Consider the following 11,520-nt stretch of genomic DNA (forward strand, 5'->3'; position numbering starts at 1 on the left):
GAGCGGTGGGTTGAGTGTAGAAGTCGTGACGTTTTGTTCACAGTGAAACCGAGTGTTTTATATTGAGGAGTGGATGTGGGTCATCCTCCAACCAGCTCTCTCCTGCACCAGAGGTTATTTTGAGCCTGAAGACCATCAGAATTAGGAATGTGTGCAATGTGAGAGAGACACACACACACACACACTCACTCTCACTTGGCCTTTGCTCGTTGGGAAAATGGCTCCAAACAGAAAAAGTAAAAAATGCATTTAATTGTAAGAAACTTTTAGAATTATTGTTCTAAATCTAGACATTCAGATAGCATTGGTTAAATATCCCCATGTAATGTTAATGGAGAGCTAGCATGGCTGCAACAGAATGAGAAACCATGCTGGGCCAACTGAGGGATCAGTTAAGTGGGGAAGAGTAGATCAGGTCCAAACCAACACGGCAGAAGGAATGCAATTTAGCCGTATGACGATACTTCAGGAGGGAACGGGGAACAGGGGATACCTAGTCAGTTGTGTCTTCCGCATTTAACCCAACCCCTCTGAATCCGAGAGGTGCGGAGGGCTGCATTAATCTGCATCCGCCTCTTCGGCGCCAAGGTGTATGATAGATGGTCACAACGAGAGAGAGGGAGAGAGAGCAGAATGGAGATAAGAGACAGGTACTGCCGGGAAAAATGACTTGATAAGGATTGAAAAAGAACTGAGGTGGGAGTGTTTTGAAATGGTTAAATCAGCCAGTGATAAATGGCCATAAAGCATTGGGCCTGTATTTACAGGTGAAGGAAGTGTGGCGTTTTGAGGAGGAACTGTGTGCGTGTGTGTTCACCATAAAGGTGTTGTCTTAGGAAGAATAGGGTGTGTATGAATGACTACTTACTTTCTTACACATGAGAAACCCGTCTAGCGGGTTCTGGGAGCTGGTACTGTCAGTTGGCAGCCGGCAGGCAGGCAGGTGTCTAGCTCCCACAGCCGTATGTATAGGCGGAGGCTCAGCCCGGGGTTAAAGGCCGCGGGGGCTTAGCAGTTGGCATTCCTGTCCTGCAGCTGTCTCTCTGCCCCCTCCGCTCCTATCCCAGCAGCCTTTGCTGTTGATTCGGTGTTGTCATTTCTGGCACTGTTCAGAGGGAGGGCATTCATTCACCTATCTGTACTCTTACCTGGGGGAGAGGGTATGAAATAAAATGTATTTTAACTAACGGCCTAATTAATATTTACCTCTTTTTAAAGACAGGTTAGAAGAATAAAGACGGCAAACTGTAAAATAATTGAGTGGTATGATTATAATTTGCGGCAAAATGTGGAAGATAATTATTTTATCTAAATGTTCTCGTCTTTTTTTTGTCTTTCAGGTCTTCTCCTCCATTGTTGTTGGTTTGAGCCCAGGAGGCCACCATGGAAATGCAGAGTGGGTTCATAATCTGGCTATATTGTTCTCCCCCTTTCACAACCTTTTATTTTTAATTTTTTAGATTTCTTCCTTTGTTTTCTTCCTCTTCTTGGCTATCACCTTCCTCTCCTCTTAATTCCTCCTCTCCCTCATATTCCTTCCTCTCCTTTGTTCAACTGAACACAATGTCTTCCCCTTTAGTGCAATTAACAAGCATGTTAGATGCATAATAGGTAACTTCCAAGTGCAGTGTTGTCTCTAGTAACCCCTCTTTGCTCTCCCTCCTAGTGCGTTAACAAGAGTGTCAGCTATTATTCTAAGTGCAGTCCATAATAACCACATATAGATTTTCCCTCTGTAGTGGGCGCGCCCTGAGGGCACTAACAAGTGTGTTGAACATGGATAATATATAACTTCAAAGTGCACTTCCAGTCTAACCTCTCTGCTCTCCTTCCCTCCGTAGTGGGCAATGAGGGGAGGGTGAAGGTGAAAGAGTGGCAGCAGACCTACTACGCCGGGGACTCTGGGATCCAGTCAGGAGCCACCACAGTGAGGACCGATGACGACGGGACCGAGTACAGCACCAAGCAGTACAGCACCGTCACCACCACTGTCGTCTCAGAGAACCCTGCTGGTGAGACGCGCGCAGTTTAGTGCTTTGAATACACACGCTCAAATTGACATAAAGAAACATTCAAAAATACAACATGCTGCAAACATGCACTGTGTCACTTAGGACCATGGAGTTAAAACACACACACATAAACATTCACACACACACACACACACACACACACACACACACACACACACACTTATTACTGCTTAATAGTAAACTATCATTCAAACCCAACATCTAAAAATACAAAACCACAGCATTCTCCTTCCCCCCCCTCCCTGTAGAAGTGGAGTCTCAGTATGCCCTGACCCGGGCCCAGCGTGTCCGGGCGGCCATGTTCCCAGAGACGGTGATGGAGGGCACGACCATCCTGTCCACCCAGACTGACCCGTCCCAGATGACCAACGTCCAACGGCTGGCCGAGCCCTCGCAGCTCCTCAAGACGGCCATCGTCCACCTCATCAACTACCAGGACGACGCCGAGCTGGCCACGCGCGCCATCCCCGAGCTCACCAAGCTGCTCAACGATGAGGACCAGGTACAGTACGGGTTGTTTGATACGTCTGTCTTTGCGTCTTTGACTGTGCCTTTTAAACAGCTTGGAAAATTCCAGAAAATGATGTCATGGCTTTAGAAGCTTCTAATAGGCTAATTGACATAATTTGACTCAATTGGAGGTGGACCAATGGATGTATTTCAAGGCCTACCTTCAAACTCAGTGTCTCTTTGCTTGACATCATGGGAAAATCCCCAAAAATAAGCCAAGACCTCAGAAATGTTTTTGTAGACCTTGGGAGCAATTTCCAAAAGCCTGGAGGTATCACTTTCATATGTACAAACAATAGTAAGCAAGTATAAACACCATGGGAGCACGTGGATGTCATATCGCTCAGGAAGGCATTCTCCTAGAGATGAAGTACTTTGGTGTGAAAAGTGCAAATCAATCCCAGAACAACAGCAAAAGAAACGGGTACAAAAGAATCTATATCCACAGTAAAACGAGTCCTATATCGACATAAAAGGCCGCTCAGCAAGGAAGAAGCCACTGCTCCAAAACCTCCATAAAAAGCCAGACTATGGTTCGCAACTGCACATGGGGACAAAGATTGTACTTTTTGGAGAAGTGTCCTCTGGTCTGATGAAACAAAAATAGAACTGTTTGGCCATAATGACCATAGTTATGTTTGGAGGAAAAGGGGGATGCTTGCAAGCCAAAGAACACTATGAAGCACGGGGGTGGCAGCATCCTGTTGTGGGGGAGCTTTGCTGCAGGAGGGACTGGTGCACTTCACAAATAGATGGCATCATGAGGCAGAAAAAGTATGTGGCTATATTGAAGCAACAACAAGACATTTGTCAGGAAGTTACGGCTTGGTCACAAATGGGTCTTCCAAATGGACAATGACCCCAAGCATACTTCCAAAGTTGTGGCAAAATGGCTTAAGGACAACAAAGTCAAGGTATTGGAGTGGCTATCACAAAGCCCTGACCTCAATCCTATAGAAAATCTGTGAATAGAATTGAAAAAGTGTGTGCGAGCAAGGAGGCTGACAAACCTGACTCAGTTACACCTGCTCTGTCAGGAGGAATTGGCCAAAATTCCAATTCACCCAAAACGTTTGACCCAAGTTAAACAATTTAAAGGCAATGCTACCAAATACTAATTGAGTGTACGAAACCTTCTAACCCACTGGGAATGTGATGAAAGAAATAAAAGCTGAAATAAATCACTCTACTATTATTCTGACATTTCATTCTTAAAATAAAGTGTTAATCCTAACTGACCTAAGACGGGGAATTTTTACTAGGATTAAATGTCAGGAATTGTCAACGGAGTTTAAATGTATTTGGCTAAGGTGTATGTAAACTTCCGACTTCAACTGTACATTTGACTACACCATTATAGAATAGAAGAGGCATTATTTAATTTCAATTTCCTTGAATTCATTTGAATTGCAATTCTGAACCATGTTTACTACTTCAGTTTAATTGGAATTTGAGGCATTTTCAATTCTGAAAAGAGCACAACCCTGCTATGTATGTTTCTTTTATCTACCCTCGGCATCTAGCCATCAATCCACCCTTGTCATTTAGACATTGATTCGTTCAATCACTCATTCGTTCATGTTATTTACCACTAGTAATCACAGGTGGTAGTCAACCTGGCTGTCATTCATTCACATTTCTGTACTTCTCAAATAGTCAATATCTCTGCATTTTTCCCTCCATTCAAACGAACCCCCCCCCCTCTACGGTCTTCCAGGTGGTGGTCAACAAAGCCTCCCTGATCGTCAACCAGCTGACCCGCAAGGAGGCGTCTCGCCGGGCGCTGATGGCGTCCCCCCAGATGGTGGCGGCGGTGGTGCGGGCCATGCAGAACACCGGGGACATGGAGACAGCCCGGGCTACAGCCAGCATCCTCCACAACCTGTCCCACCAGAGAGAGGGCCTGCTCTCCATCTTCAAGTGCGGGGGCATCCCTGCCCTGGTCCGCATGCTCAGGTAGGAGTCTGAGGGACTGCGTGTGGGAGTGCTTCCTCTCATTCTCGCAACTCTCTTATTTTGTGGCCTTTTTTATTTTGTGGCCTTCTATTGACAAAGCATTTGACAATTCATTATGAGTCTTACTATGTTCATCTCTGGAAATCCTTACGGTAACTCTCTCCCTCTGTCAGTTCTCCCATGGAGTCTGTGCTGTTCTATGCCATCACCACCCTCCACAACCTGCTACTGCACCAGGAGGGAGCCAAGATGGCGGTGCGACTGGCCGACGGCCTGCAGCGAATGGTGCCTCTGCTGAAGAAGAGCAACCCCAAGTTCCTGGCCATCACCACCGACTGCCTGCAGCTGCTGTCCTACGGCAACCAGGAGAGCAAGGTGTGTGTGTGTGTGTGTGTGTGGGGGTGGGGGGGTGAATGACAGTGTGTTTGAATGATTGCCCTGTGTTGGCATGGGTGTGGCTGCCATAGTAATTCTGTGACTGCACGCTTATGAGCATGTGTGGATATGAGACAGGTGTGGCCGGGTAGGGATGTCTGCCCTGTGTGCGCTTGCCTGTGGTTTAATGGGTAAGTGCATGTTTGGACAGGAGTGATACATGGAATGTTTTGACCCTTTTGAAGATGTTAACCTTGTAATGCCTAAACCCTTACTGGAAAAACGAGGAATTGGGCACATCCAAACATGTCACGAGCTGGAATAAAAGTGAATGTCCACACTTTGCTGCTCATATAAATACTATTGCTTGATTCATGTTGTTTAAACTCCATTTTCCCATCATTCCTCTCTCAGCTGATCATCCTGGCTAACAGTGGTCCGGAGGGCCTGGTCCACATCATGAGGAACTACAGCTATGAGAAGCTCCTGTGGACCACCAGCCGTGTGCTCAAAGTTCTCTCTGTCTGCCCCAGCAACAAACCTGCCATCGTGGATGCTGGTAAGTGTATTAGATTTGCAACGAGCGACACTGTGGTTTTAATGAATAGAAATTGTCTTTTTTCCCCCCTCAGTTGTAATGCTATGAGATTATGAAGGACGTCTCTGTTTCCCTCTGGCAGGCGGGATGCAGGCTCTGGGGATGCACCTGACAGGCTCCAGTCAGCGTCTGATGCAGAACTGTCTGTGGACCCTGAGGAACCTGTCTGACGCCGCCACGAAACAGGTGAGAACTCCTACCTTCCAACCTAGAGCCATATAGACTGTTTCCACCCTGCTGTCTGCTTCTCTCATTTGTCATAACCTTTAACCTTTTAACCTCACTTGCATTTACTCTAAATGTTCTTATTTATTGCAACAGCCATGTGTTTAAGAACCACTAATATACTACAGATGAACTAAACTCTCTGTCTCTCTCTAGGAGGGTCTGGACAGTCTCCTTCAGACTCTCGTTGGTCTCCTGAGCTCTGACGACGTCAACATGCTCACCTGCTCCACTGGCATCCTCTCCAACCTCACCTGCAACAACGCTCGCAACAAGGCCATGGTCACCCAGGGCAACGGCATCGAGGCGCTCATCCACGCCGTCCTGAGGGCGGGAGAGAAGGAGGACGTGGCGGAGCCGGCCGTGTGCGCCCTGCGTCACCTGACGTCGCGCCACTCCGACGCCGAGGTGGCCCAGAATGCCGTGCGCATGCATTATGGCATTCCCGCGATCGTCAAGCTACTCAACCAGCCCTACTACTGGCCTGTCATCAAGGTGAGAGGCAGGATGGAGGGGTGTATAGAGGGACAACCAGCCCTACTACTGGCCTGTAATCAAGGTGAGAGGCAGGATGGAGGGGTGTATAGAGGGACAACCAGCCCTACTACTGGCCTGTCATCAAGGTGAGAGGCAGGATGGAGGGGTGTATAGAGGGACAACCAGCCCTACTACTGGCCTGTAATCAAGGTGAGAGGCAGGATGGAGGGGTGTATAGAGGGACAACCAGCCCTACTACTGGCCTGTCATCAAGGTGAGAAGCAGGATGGAGGGGTGTATAGAGGGACAACCAGCCCTACTACTGGCCTGTAATCAAGGTGATAGGCAGGATGGAGGGGTGTATAGAGGGACAACCAGCCCTACTACTGGCCTGTCGTCAAGGTGAGAGGCAGGATGGAGGGGTGTATAGAGGGACAACCAGCCCTAATACTGGCCTGTCATCAAGGTGAGAGGCAGGATAGAGGTGTGTATAGAGGGACAACCAGCCCTACTACTGGCCTGTCATCAAGGTGAGAGGCAGGGGTGTATAGAGGGACAACCAGCCCTACTACTGGCCTGTCATCCAGGTGAGAGGATAGGATGGAGGGGTGTATAGAGGGACAACCAGCCCTACTACTGGCCTGTCATCAAGGTGAGAGGCAGGATAGAGGTGTGTATAGAGGGACAACCAGCCCTACTACTGGCCTGTCATCAAGGTGAGAGGCAGGGGTGTATAGAGGGACAACCAGCCCTACTACTGGCCTGTCATCCAGGTGAGAGGATAGGATGGAGGGGTGTATAGAGGGACAACCAGCCCTACTACTGGCCTGTCATCAAGGTGAGAGGCAGGATGGAGGGGTGTATAGAGGGACAATCAGCCCTACTACTGGCCTGTCATCAAGGTGAGAGGCAGGATGGAGGGGTGTATAGAGGGGACAACCAGCCCTACTACTGGCCTGTCGTCAAGGTGAGAGGCAGGATGGAGGGGTGTATAGAGGGACAACCAGCCCTTCTACTGGCCTGTCATCAAGGTGAGAGGCAGGATGGAGTGGTGTATAGAGGGACAACCAGCCCTTCTACTGGCCTGTCATCAAGGTGAGAGGCAGGATGGAGTGGTGTATAGAGGGACAACCAGCCCTACTACTGGCCTGTCATCAAGGTGAGAGGCAGGATGGAGGGGTGTATAGAGGGACAACCAGCCCTACTACTGGCCTGTCGTCAAGGTGAGAGGCAGGATGGAGGGGTGTATAGAGGGACAACCAGCCCTACTACTGGCCTGTCATCAAGGTGAGCGGGGGAGAAAGAGTGAGGGGTTGTGGGATAGAGAGATGAATAGTTGACAGATGGTTGCCCAGGGAGAGGGCTAACCATTCATGTAACCGGCTGCTTAATTCGCTATGAGGTGAGAAGTAGGAGGCTTAAGGAGAGATGGAAAGAGGAAGACAAGGTTGTGATGGAAGAAGGAAAATGAGGGATGAGGAAGAAGCTACACAGAGAACGGGGAGAGGGAGAGAAATGGCATCGCGAGAGAAACTGTAAACGATGATGAGATGGGTGATATTTGTAAAACAAACAGTCTCTAACCAAAAAAATGTTGCTTTCTTTGTGCTCACTAATCAAAATGGCATCTGTCTCTAACCCCGCCTCTCTCTTGTCCTCAGGCTGTGGTTGGTCTGATCCGTAACCTGGCACTGTGCCCAGACAACCAGACCCCTCTGAGGGACGCCGGGGCCATCCCACGCCTGGTCAATCTGCTGCTCAAAGCCCACCAGGACGCCCAGAAACACGGCTCTGCCGCACAGCAGACATACCAGGTAGATGTAGAAACAGATCTATTGACTTTAAAAAAATAAATATATATGTATATAAATAAATGTATCCAACGGTTATTCTTAACCTCCCTAGTCTCTTTTTGTTACTGACTCTTGCTTTCTCGCTCTCTCTCAGGATGGCGTGAGGATGGAGGAGATCGTGGAGGGATGCACAGGGGCACTGCACATCATGGCCAGAGACCCCATCAACAGGGGAGAGATCGCCAGCATGCAGACCATCCCACTCTTTGTACAGGTAAGAGCTTTTTTTAAAATCTCATACGTTTCTTGCTTTTAAGACGGCAATATCTCTGTTGCTGCTTTATGTCTCCTGTAGATTGTGTGTGTGTGTGTGTGTGTGTTAACCATGGTCTCCCTCCTCCTACCTAGCTGCTGTACTCTCCAGTGGAGAACGTGAAGCGCGTGTCAGCGGGGGCTCTGTGTGAGCTGGCCCTGGACAAGCAGTCTGCGGAGATGATCGACGCAGAGGGAGCCTCCGCGCCGCTCATGGAGCTGCTGCACTCCAACAACGAGGGCATCGGTGAGACCACTTCTCTTAAAACCACATCAAAAATCAGGATTTGCAATAGATGCGTCACTAGTTTCACGTGTTTTTAACATTTTTATTCGTCGTACGGTATACGAATTGCATACATCGTCCAGCGAAATGCCTACTTGCGGGTTCCTTCTCGACAATGCAACAACAATACGAATACAAACAAAGTAAATGGCTCAGTAGAATAGAAAACATTTTAGCGTAAGTAAAATACAGGAAGGCGCCATCTATAGTCCAATATTTACACATTTTGGGGATGGGGGCGCAAGTGTATAAATGTAGCAGTATAATAAGTCTGGTGATGTGTAGTAAGGTGCTGGCCTGTTCAGACCAGTTCAAGTGTTCAGCAGTCTGACGGCTTGTAGTTAGAAACTGTCTCTGAGCCTGTTGGCATCAGACCTCGTGATCCAATACCGTCTGCTGGACAGAAAGGGAGAGAACAGCTCGTGATGGGATGTGTGGCGTCCTTGATGACGCTGCATGCCTTCCTCGGGCACCGTTTCCAGTAGATGTCCTAAAATGGGTAGAAGCGCGGTACCAGTTGCACTGGGCCGTCATCACCACCCGCTGGAGGGCCTTGCGGATAGATTCAGAGGTCATTGTTTGGCTCCATTTGAGAGGAAGTTATTACCTGGAAGAGAATGCTTTTTTTTTTTGACTGTGTAATGTGCTACATTTCCATAAACCAGTGGAGCCTCAACGGGTGTAAGTCTCTGCTGGTTTTCATCTCTCTCTCGCACTTAATTGACCCATTATTGAGTCTGGGTCACATCTCTTAACTCAATTGTTGAATGACACCAGGATTGAGAAGTAGCATTGCACACTGCACCCATTTGATTCCCCCTGATACATCCTCTCAGAACTTGGGAGTAGATTGACTTACTGTGTCAGCCAATCAATATGTCCGTGTGATAACCTTGCTCCTCCCTCCCAGCCACCTACGCGGCCGCCGTTCTCTTCCGCATCTCCGAGGACAAGAACTCCGAATACAAGAAGCGTGTGTCCGTGGAGCTCACGCACTCCCTGTTCAAGCACGACCCCGCCGCCTGGGAAATGGTGAGTGGGAGCTATGCTCGGCCTCTAGCGCCTTCTGTGGCGAGGAGGGAGCCACTGCAGGATCTAATAACAAATTGCGGTTTAACTGAAGAAAATGCTTTGCTTCGAGCGGTAATTTAACATTGATAAAAATGCATGTATTACATTTTTCGTCGATTCTTACATGTGAAGTATTTTAGTTTCTGTAAAATGGCAGTGTAATATTTTGTATTTAGAGAAAGGTAGATAATGCAGGTTAAGAAAACAGGTGACAGTGTTGGCACGGTTTCTGTCGTCCATATATGGGCAACTCGCTGACTTGATTTTGACCTTTCACCTCTTGTGACCCCCTCCCCAGGCCCACAACGCTGTCCCCATGGAGGCAGGCTACGCAGCCGACGGTGAGTAACTCACTCTGGCAGAAAGGTGCCCATACTGACTGACACACTGACATGGGGCGGAACAGAACGCTGGCTGTGGCTCTGTGGGTTCATGTGCCAGATGGTCACTGTTCCAATGGGCTGTGTAAAGTTAAATGTTTTGAATTTTCTGACATGATTATACTGTATTAAGGAGAGAGAAAGCAATTGATCTATGTAACTTCAACCATGTTAAAAGTGAGCCCCCCCCCTGTTTTATGATTGAAATAAGGGTATCATCTCCAGATAACTTAACTTAATGTTTTGCCAAGTGTTGATCTAAGTATGTGTGTGTGTGTGTTTCAGAGCTGGATGCAGGCTACCCCCATTATGTAGACTACCCTGCTGACATGCCCATGGAATGCGAGATGGGGATGTCAGATGTGGAGTACCAGAACAGCGGCATGAGGCAACCGGGATATGCTGAGCGCTATTAGGACAACGGTCCGTGCATATAGCCAATAGACAAATGTACACGCGCTCTTATTGTCAAGCGCGCAGATACACGAAAGACCGAGCGGCCATTAGTTACATGCACCTATTATTCTAAAAACAAGTCACACCACTTTTTTTAATAAAGATGCTGTTCTCTCTACAGACCACTGAAGGGAGGAAGAAGCAATCACACAGAGCCTTCAAATGGAGGGATGTCAATCGGTCTCCGCTCACCTCGATGTAGTATATGCAATTATCACTGACTTGTGGGACTCAGAATCTAACAGGGCTTGCCATCTGTTTTCTGAGCATAATATTGATGATGCACCGGTTTTTAGTCGAGGACGCTTCAAGGTTGTTGTGCGCTTTTCGGTGGGTAATCGATGCCAAAGAGATTTTATTTTGTGACGATAATCAAGTCGCTTCCTTTTAAAATGTTTTTTCAAAGCTAGTTGAAAACACTGCCAGAGGTGACTGGACAATGTGTATTGTACTGCTCACATGCTTTCTTTCTGTGTACGGTTTCTTTTAACACTATTTGCTGTTAACGTTTTTCCAACTGTGTTTCTCGAAAGTCTGCATGAGTTAATTCATGAGCTAGTAAGGAGTTAATACTGACTCAGTGGTGTAATATACTTACATTGACTCTCACAGTAGAAGGGAACCCAATAGGGGGAGGCTACTGGCCCTAAATCAAGAACCTTAGGTGGAACGCTACTGACAGGGAATTTGTCTTTCTACAGAAAAGGTTTTTACTTCAATTTTTGTTTAAATAAAGAATATATTAAAGTACAAGCAGGCTGGGTATTGATTTTACTGTCTGGGAAATACTGTATATCTGGAGCAATGCCATACTGTGTTTTTGTTGCTCTGTACAGCAAATCTTTCCTACCCAAATTTAGGGAAAGTACGCTTTATCCAATGATGATACATAGCTAGTGCTGCTGAAGTCAGAACCGCCACTCTTCATGGGACGGTAGGAGTTACTTGCATCACTATCTAGCGAGAACATTTTCAGTAGTCTCTCAGCCTAAAACGGTCACATTGTTTTGAGGAATTTTCACTACATAAAATGGTTTGTGGCTCCATC

At 47.5% G+C, this 11,520-nt stretch overlaps 1 protein-coding gene across 1 annotated transcript in view; it reads left to right on the forward strand.

Annotated features, from left to right (window-relative positions):
* The window catches only part of LOC112245696 (junction plakoglobin-like), a 30,327-nt gene extending 19,102 nt beyond the window's left edge, over positions 1-11,225 (forward strand). The window contains exons 2-16 of the mRNA XM_042310662.1: positions 1,341-1,396; positions 1,842-2,012; positions 2,282-2,535; positions 4,261-4,499; positions 4,673-4,874; positions 5,289-5,433; positions 5,555-5,658; positions 5,854-6,192; positions 7,836-7,988; positions 8,122-8,241; positions 8,376-8,526; positions 9,476-9,597; positions 9,935-9,977; positions 10,302-10,439; positions 10,594-11,225. Coding sequence (XP_042166596.1) covers positions 1,384-1,396; positions 1,842-2,012; positions 2,282-2,535; positions 4,261-4,499; positions 4,673-4,874; positions 5,289-5,433; positions 5,555-5,658; positions 5,854-6,192; positions 7,836-7,988; positions 8,122-8,241; positions 8,376-8,526; positions 9,476-9,597; positions 9,935-9,977; positions 10,302-10,432 — 2,187 coding nt within the window. The 5' untranslated portion in view covers positions 1,341-1,383 and the 3' untranslated portion in view covers positions 10,433-10,439; positions 10,594-11,225. The remainder of the gene's footprint in view (positions 1-1,340; positions 1,397-1,841; positions 2,013-2,281; positions 2,536-4,260; positions 4,500-4,672; positions 4,875-5,288; positions 5,434-5,554; positions 5,659-5,853; positions 6,193-7,835; positions 7,989-8,121; positions 8,242-8,375; positions 8,527-9,475; positions 9,598-9,934; positions 9,978-10,301; positions 10,440-10,593) is intronic.
* The last annotated feature ends 295 nt before the right edge of the window (positions 11,226-11,520 follow it).

The sequence above is a fragment of the Oncorhynchus tshawytscha genome, linkage group LG32, assembly GCF_018296145.1.
Source record: "Oncorhynchus tshawytscha isolate Ot180627B linkage group LG32, Otsh_v2.0, whole genome shotgun sequence".
NCBI lineage: Eukaryota > Metazoa > Chordata > Actinopteri > Salmoniformes > Salmonidae > Oncorhynchus > Oncorhynchus tshawytscha.